The sequence below is a fragment of the Crocodylus porosus genome, unplaced genomic scaffold, assembly GCF_001723895.1.
Source record: "Crocodylus porosus isolate Cpor-Errol unplaced genomic scaffold, CroPor_comp1, whole genome shotgun sequence".
In the NCBI taxonomy this organism is placed as follows: domain Eukaryota; kingdom Metazoa; phylum Chordata; order Crocodylia; family Crocodylidae; genus Crocodylus; species Crocodylus porosus.
The window spans coordinates 58,364,799-58,373,613 of record NW_017728886.1 but is presented as its reverse complement, the minus strand read 5'-3'; the positions used below and the strand labels follow the sequence as shown (position 1 = coordinate 58,373,613).

At 42.0% G+C, this 8,815-nt stretch overlaps 1 protein-coding gene across 8 annotated transcripts in view; it reads left to right on the top strand.

Annotated features, from left to right (window-relative positions):
- Positions 1-8,815, top strand: part of DFNA5 (DFNA5, deafness associated tumor suppressor) — a 68,954-nt gene that overhangs the window by 24,285 nt on the left and 35,854 nt on the right. For all 8 annotated transcript variants that reach the window (XM_019534808.1, XM_019534798.1, XM_019534754.1 and 5 more), the window contains 4 exons: positions 2,781-2,969; positions 4,896-5,023; positions 5,136-5,319; positions 7,766-7,839. In XM_019534808.1, the coding sequence (XP_019390353.1) occupies positions 2,781-2,969; positions 4,896-5,023; positions 5,136-5,319; positions 7,766-7,839 (575 nt within the window). The remainder of the gene's footprint in view (positions 1-2,780; positions 2,970-4,895; positions 5,024-5,135; positions 5,320-7,765; positions 7,840-8,815) is intronic.

Below are 8,815 nucleotides of genomic sequence, written 5' to 3'. Positions count from 1 at the left end.
CCCCTGCTGCCCGGCCCTGGCACCAGCCGGTAGAGAGGGCGAGGCAGCGGGGAGGGGAGGGGAGGTGGGAGGAAGCCCTGCTGTGAGGCAGGCAGGCGGGGGTAGGGAGCCACAGCACAGGAGGTTGAAGGAGAAGGTGGTGGATAGAGTCTTTACATTGCTGGCCCCAAAGGGTGAGTGGGGGTTGGGGGAGGTGCCATCTAAACACTCCCTAAATTCTGTCATTCTTGATGGGCAGTTAGCTAGTATGTATATAATAGCACTATGATATTGAGTGTTTGGTTCTTTTCTTTTTTTTTCCTATAAAGGGTTACATAGACCTAACTAGCTATATAAATAATTAATGGTAACAGTAATGTAGACTTTCATAGCCTTGTACTTTCTTTTGAATCTAGTCCTATTATGGGGTTTAACAAAAGTGGATGTCTCACTTATTTTCACATGATGCTGTGTATGTGTTCCTCTCATTAGCCTCCTTCGCCCATAAAGGGTGGTTAGTTTGTTAGCAGTATGCTCTGCCTTCAGAGTTTGTGAATAGCTCTTGTTAGCGGTAATGGAAGTAACACAAGTACACTGTTGTAAGAGCACAGGCACCTCAGTCTCGTGTGTTGGTTGCCGTCTTAGCTGGGTCTCATTACACTAGGAAGTAATTTAGTTTGTGGTATTCTTTTTCTAGCCCTTTGTAACTGGCTTTATACTCTGTAAGGGGCTGTGCAGGTGTTACCAGTGGAAAAAATGTTTTTCCCTTTCTCTCTTTCTATAGCAGAAATGTCTTCACCATTTCTCTCTTTGTAAAGGTGGACTGCTGTTGATGCTTTCCCATCTCATCTGAATGCCCTTAATTCAGTAAGACAGTCTGTTATAAGTGAGGGGAAGCTATATTTAGATTGTGAACGCAGTGCTTTTGAGCACTGTCCTTGATTGGGGGGCAGCTTACCTCTTTCACTGGCATGCACTACTTTAAAACTCAGTTTCTTCCTTTACTCTGTTTTTCTCATGCCATTCTGTGGCAAGTGAAATGGACAGTGTTTGATTCAAAATCTTTGGTCTGTCCCAGTAAATATAGAGAGGTAGTTTAGCTGTGGCAGTCTAAAGTCAGATAGAAGGCAGAGTAGATCTGCACCTTATAGACTAAGTCAGAGATATATGATATGTGAGCTTTCATGAGTCTGAGCTCACTAAATCAGATGAAGTGAGCTTGAGCTCCCAAAAGCTCATGCTATAAATCTCTGATTTAGTTAATCCATGAGGTGCAAATCTAGCCTGCCTTCTGCCAGTAAATATGGTTGTCTGGAATTGTATGTACTTTACCCTCTTGGGCATGGTTTGGTGCTCAGAGCACAGGACTGGAAGTTGCTTATCTGGTTCAGGTGTGGAATATTGTCTGTAAAAGACTTTGAAACTAGAAGTTGTTGGATAACAGTATCCTTTCATGTGATGAGCCAGATTGTATCTTGTGACCTGTGGGAAGAAGGAATTATCCGCTACATACGAATCTCTCCTCAGTCTTCTTTGGGTACTATTTTTTCTTCCTCTAGACCAGGGGTTCCCAAAGTTTTTATGCTGTGGCAAACCGCAGCCCAGCAGTCACAGCTGACCATGGCCAGAATTTCTGGCTGGAAGAAATTTCCGCAGCTGGAATTTCTGCCTGTGCTGCTGTGGGCCCCACAGAAGGAGCTGTGGCCTCTCTGCCTGGCTCTGGGAGGCTGTGGTTTGCTGGTCCATGGCCACTTCTGGTCCAGCAGCCCACCTCTTGCAGCCTGGTACTGGGCCATGGCATGGGGATTGAGAAACTCTGCTCTAGAGCAGTGGTCTCCAAACTTTTTTGATTGCACACCACTATCAGTAAAAAATTTTTGAGCATGCACCCCCAATATATGTATATTTATATAAATAGAAGTTCTAATATTTTCTTCCTGCACCCTAATGGATTGTCTTGCGCACCCCACTTTGGAGACCACTGCTCCTAGAGGACCCCAAAATGAGTGAGATAAAAGGATGCATATCATTCCTCCATGAACTTATAACAACTAGCTAGGAAAAATATGGCAGCCTACACAGAGGATGGGGGACTACTTCGAAGGGTGGGACAGGAAGCATCCCTCCTAAGTCTGTAATGCAGCATGGGAGCTATACAACCACTGACCTGGGTTGGCCTAGTCTTTGACAGGGCCCAGGGAGGAACCAGTAGCCTCTGCTCCTTTCTGAGAGCTAAGGGGCCAGTGATGAAAGACCAGTGAAAAGATCTGTGAGGGATCCTCTTAGAGTCTGTAGGGTTTTTCTGACTTGTACTCTCACATGTAGGAGAATCCAACTCTGTGGGGCTGGCCACATGCCATTCACCAGGGCCATGGGTTGTTTCCACACCAGTCATCTGGTACATGGAGCTAGATGAATTTGACACATCTGATATACGGAATGCTAGTTTTCAGCATCCATGAAGAGCTTTGCTTTTCCATCAGGCCTCTTCCTTTCTGGACATATACTGAATCTGTCTAATCAATCCAGAAAAATTTGTTTCAAACTACTATATCTACTTGGTAACTGCCACTTCCATTTATGCCTCAGGATGTATATCTTTGCACTGTGCTTTTGAGTGACTTACAATGTGTATTTCATTCATGTAGACAGTGCCTGTTAATCTTTTTCTTTCTATCTATAAAAGATGAGATGCATATGTGTGTATGTCCAGGAAAACTAGTGTACATTAGAAATGATGCTTGATATTTGCTTTGGTAGCCTCATGTGGTTTGTTTATTCTTATGTGTTTCAAATTACAGAATTCTGCCTGCTAAATGGACAACAAGGAGGTTTTGAAAGAGAAGACACAGCAGGCTGTTCTTACCCCCATTCAGTGCTATTCAGAGACACCTCCTTTTTATATCAGCCAGATGCTGTTGATAGCATGAGACATTCTGGGGATGAAAATACTATTCCAAGTGATGCTTCCTTAAGTGTACTGAAACAAGGTATTACCAGAAATACTTTATTTGATTGCACTACACTACATTTCTCCCTTATATTACTAGTTAAGCAATTTAATAGAAGGAGATATTCTTGCAAAATTGTACATAGAAATTGCTGGCACATTTGAATAGCCACTATCAGGAATTCCTTGGTGAATGCTTAGAAACAATCAGAAGACATTTAGCACTGAAATGAACATATGTGGAGAGCTGGCTATACCCTCAAAGCATATGGAATGCCTTTTTGTAAACAAAATCTTATATACTTTTTCTTTTGCATCAATTTTGTTATATTCTAGCTATGTTGCATAAGATTCATAGTGATTTGTCTTTACTTGTTTAGTAATGATGTGAGAAATGTATATTGGGTATAAACATTCTCAATATAGCTTATATTTCTGAAAACACAACCCTCTTTTTCTTCTCTGTGAATCTCATTGTGTTCTGAGAAACTTAGAAGAAATTGGAGGTTAAATTCCATTGTGATTTAAATGATAGTGTAAATTACATGCTGGTAAGTAGTGTAAGTGGCTAGGCATAACTTACTGAGGTGGTGAAAGGGATAGGATTGTAGCAAGGAGTGCAACCAAAAGTGAGGAGGAAGATAAGGTAATATAAAGCAGGCCTCCAATCTTTGTATTGCATCTCCTGTTGATTCTTACTGCAGATCTGTCCTTATGTCCATTTCTACGATGTGGTGGTGCTTTTTATGTGGCCCTGCATTCACAGCTTAGTCAATAGACTAACTGTGACCAAAATAGCCATTTTGTTGACTGGAGTAAAACATACATTTCTCCAGTTTAGACTTGAGTGAGGGAAATAAATGCATCTCTTTGTATGGCCAAATAACACTTTTGTGTATGAAGGATGGTTATAGGTCACTGTTATTTTTTTAGCTTAAAACCCCACTGTGCCTGTTGTTCTTACAGATTTGTCATTCTACTTTATTTGATTGACTTACTCTCTTCACAAAATAGTTTTAAAAACTGTTATATTGAAATGGTTTACAGTTAGTTACCCCTACAGCATTGTGACAATATTTGATTTTGTAATTATATGGTTGTATTGTATGTAGAGGCACTGCTGTAATTTCAATAGCTTTATTATTTTTATGTGAAACATATATTTTAAGGGGCTGTATTTCTTGTGTGAAGGGAATTTATTCTAAAAATAACATGAGGCATCTCCAACCACTAAAGTTCTGCTGATGGGTGAAGTAAGTGTTGGCTTATTGATAATTAGTAGTCATAAAACATCCTGGCTTCATGCTTCAGTTACACTGTGAAGGATGGAGTCCAGTGAGGTCTCTGTGGAGTTTGTAATCTATGCATTGTAATAAATTAAATATTTTAAATAAGAATAAATGGATCCTCTTGCATTTTATGAAAAGATGACTTTTTTGGTCAAAGAAGAAAAGGGTATACATGAATATTTAATATAAGTTCTTTTAAGTCTGTCAAAATACAAGGACAATAAGAACTTAGCATCACCATCTGAATTCTTAATTCTGAATATGAATTAATACCACTAGGCTTGGTAAGTCATAGAGTTAGACCTTAATATGAACCAGTTAAGAAATAAAATCCATTGTCTGAGATGTAAGATTAGTTAATAGAAATATATATTGTGCTTAAAAAGAAACATTCTTTGCAGACTTATGAACAGATTTCATATAAAAAAAAATTAAATATTAATACTGAATGTTAATTCCTGATAGTGTTTATTTGCATTGACAGTTAACTGGGATTGATCATTATAAAGCACATTTGGAGTCAAATATGTCCCAGTATTTTATTAGGAATTATGCACACAGAAATTACAGTATTACGCTGTGGTGATTAAGCAGGTAATCAAGTCTCTCAATTTATCTGCTTTTACTGGCCTTTGAAGGAGTCACGAGTTTAACAGTATACTTTTTTTATTGGAAAGGCATATCGGTGTTAAAAACCCAATTCCAGCCTTTTGTGGAGCTATCAGATGGCAAGCAAGGGGCTTTATATAAAACCCTCTATGAAATCTTGTATCATGATGAACTGGTGACTGTACTGGAGGATATGGTAAGATAACAAGACTTTTTAAAAATTATTTTTAATAGAGCTGATACTGTCCATTATTCAAACCTTGTTTTTTTTATAAATTAGTTTTTTTAATTTGTTCCTCTGCTTCCAGGTAAATAATATTTGTATGGGTGACAAACCAAGGTTGATGGAACTGAAGGAGCTAAAACCTGAGCAGCAGCAAGATGTAGCAGACTTTCTGCAGCTGGTAGGGTACAGTTTACAGAATGGGCTGTTGTTAGAGGAAGAGCAAAGACTCTTCTCAGCTGCTCACCTCTTGATCAGTGCTGTAGCAGGTATGTCACAAATGGAGCAATTAGTAACTTTTCCCTGGTGGAGAGTTTATATGTTTTCCTTTTACATAATTATAACAGTTTTGACAAGTCATGCAATTCTCTTTCACTCTGATAGAGCTGTGATTGAATGTAGGAGTTCATAATTTTGGCTAAATATTAAATTAAAACCTCAATCTCTGCATATTTTTACAAGTAAAATCTGTCATTCCCATGGAAATCACTTCACCCAAAGGTCCATTGAACCCAAACTTTTTCATTCCGTTTTATTAACTAATTATTGTTCTCATTGTGCCTTGGACTTTCCATGTCTCATCCTGGCTAAAGATTGCACAGTAGGTGCTAAATCTATGGCTTACGTTGTTGAATACAAACTATATTTAGCAAAAAGTAAATTTAACACATAGACATGGCAATTAGAGGGATGGTTGTGCAACCACAGAAAAAGGAAATTAAACCCAAATGTCAAACAAATGCTATCCTCACAATGTACTTGGCACCACAACATTAATTAAAAACCACCTGCAAATACAAATCAGTCTTTTTTTCCCCTTCACCTCTCATGTATAAAAAAAAAAAAAATGCTTCATTACATTAAGGGAAGTATTGAAAGGAAGCACAGTGTTACAGTAGGTAAATGGGTAAAATATTTTGTACTGTAGAATTAGGGGTGCACCAAAAATGATTTTGGGGGCCGATACTGATAGCCGATTTTTAAGGAGGCATATCGGCCGATACTGATCCAATTTCCAATACCAGCCTGGCAACTTGAAGAGCTGCAGGCAGCTGGTAAGTCTGTTGTGGTGTAAGGGGAGATCAAGGCTCCCTGCAGTGAGGGAGGGAGTGGGGCTGGGGCTGCCCAGGTGGGACGGGGTGTGTGTTGGAGCCACAGCTCATCACAGGGGGGGGCAAAGGGTGTGGTCAGCTCCTGCCATTGCGCACACCCCAGGAGAGTGTGGGGGCATGTCTCCAGATCTGTGTGGGTTGTGGGCGGGGTGGGCTCAAGCTGTGGGTTGAGGCTGGGGCTGTGCCAGGCTCTTCCTGGCACATGGGGGGAGGGGGCGGAGCCAGGCTGCACTTGGGGTGGGTGGTGGTGGTGCTGGGAGGGGGCTATGGGGGGCTGCAGCCACCCCAAAATTCACCTTAGTTCCTGCCATAGCCCCTCCTCCTAGCGCTGCTATGGCCACCCCAGCCCAGCACCAGGCCATGTACCAGGAAGAGACCAGCACAGCCCATGCAGATCCAGGGGCACATGACCCACCCCCGTGCCCTCCTGGGGTGCATGCAGCAGCAGGAGCTGACCACCCACATCTCCCAGATGAACCATGGCTCTGTCCCGTGCCCCACCCCAGCTGGGCAGCACCTGCCCCAACCCCACTCCCTCCCTCACTGCAGGGGCCCTGATCTGCACCCCCACACCCCTTCCTTCCCCACTCCCCTTCTGCCACACCAGACTTACCAACTGCATGCAGCTTTCCACGCTGCCCAGCTGTGCTCCTCCCAACCTACATACTGCACTGTGGATGCACGTGCGCACGGGCATTTATCGGCCACATCAGGCCAATTTCCGATACACTCAGTTTTCTTAAATCAGTGCTGATCTGATACCGGATTGATGTATCGGTGCACTCCTACTGTAGAACAGAATGTCAATTTTCTTGCATTTAAAGCTGATCAACCAGTGTATGAAAGGTAAGGGAGACATTCTGACAGCAGACCCAGTTGCAGAGATGCAAAATAAAGCAAACATAACAGAGTCACTAGTGTAACGGCACTTGTCAAGTGCTACAAGCAGTGATGCACAGTTAAACAAGTGTGTTATACTGATCAGTTTGCTTTGGCCATAACATTTAGTTTTAACATCCACATGTAACTAGAGCTGTAGCAGTAACCAAAAAAAGGCCACTTCGTAGCTGTTAGTTCTCTGGGGATTGTGGTGGTATTGCATAGAACAGACCCTGTCCTCAGACAGGCACCCTGAGTTAATGCGCAAGCCAGGCACTGGAGAGATGCCTAGTCATTGGCTGTGACAAGGTGGAATGAATGTTACTTGCTCCCTTCCAGGTGTTTCTCCCAAGAGCTGAGGTAGTCTGTGTGAGATTTTGCACCCATTTTTTTTTCCATGTACTGGTTCTGCCCCCAGAGCCAGCTTGCACCTGCAAAGAAGGGCCTGGCATCTGGGTGCACATCCCCTTGACACCGCTCAGTACAGGACAGTGATAATTGTGGAGGACTGCAGTGCTCTCCAAAGTTGCAATCATGCAGCACTGCACTTGGAAAGCCCTCCAAGAGGCAGTGGGCCTTTCCCTGCCCAGTGTAAGAATTGCATAAGGGCATTTGCAGGCTTAGGTCACTTGTATGCATATACACCATCTCCTTTTCTACAGCCAACCTGCTGCAGAGCTCATTGGAGACTGTGACTTTTTCTCCTTTTAAAACTCCTTCACAGAGCTGCCTGATGAAACCCTTGCCCTCCTGGGTGCTTGCTGTGATCTGCAGGTGGTCCCTGCCTTGTGTTGTTTGGTAAGTAATCAAAAATTGAATGTACTATTCAAAGTCCAGCACTGCAGATTATCATGATTCTGTAAGCTCTGGCTAACCGTAGCTCTTGCCCGCAAGAGACGTCAGAATCTCTTCTAGCTCTAGTAGAGAGTAGCTTACTCAGAATGTAAAAAAAGTCTGTAAAATGACAAATAGATGTTAAATTAATTTGAAGATGGGGTTATTGCTTTCAACACATGTATGTCATTAAACATGAGCAAGAGAGAATGGGAACTGTGGTTTGAGTGGCAAAAGCTGTGTTTTTATTTTATTAAAAGTCTAATTGGATTACTAGGAGAACCTTCAGTGGGTACCTCTGTCCTGACAGATAGGAATTTCCCTGTGGTAGCAGCATTACATGAGCAGACAAGGTTATTTGGGTGAATCTGGTATCTTTTATTAGACCAACTTGAATAGTTGGTAATTTTTTTCTTAGCAAGCTTTTGGGTTTAAAAACCCTTTGTCAGGCTGAGGAAGCATCCGCAATTGGTGTGTGCTCTTCCTGGATGGAATGACTAGTAAATACAGGAATGAATAGTAAAGACCAAACAACAGCTGCACACCAGAAATCTATTAAGGACAAGAATACCTAATTACCTGTGGGGGCAGATTTTTCACAAGGAAACCACTCTCTCTTCAGTCTCTCAGTTCTAATCCTCAAAGGGAATTGACAAAACACTTTTCACAGATGAGCCTATGAACTCTACTTCATCAACCTCCAGGATACAAAAAATCATGGACTAATGTAGAAAACCACTCTCTCCAATGTCTCAATCCTGATCCTCAAAAGAAACTTACAAAACACTTCCCAGAGATGAGCCTATGAAGTCCACTTCATCAACCTCCTGGATACTAAAAATCATGGACTAAATGTAGACATTGGATTTATGACGCATTATAACCTGCCTGACATCTGACTTCCCAGGTACCTCTCCACTATTCATCCCCCTTTTCTCCC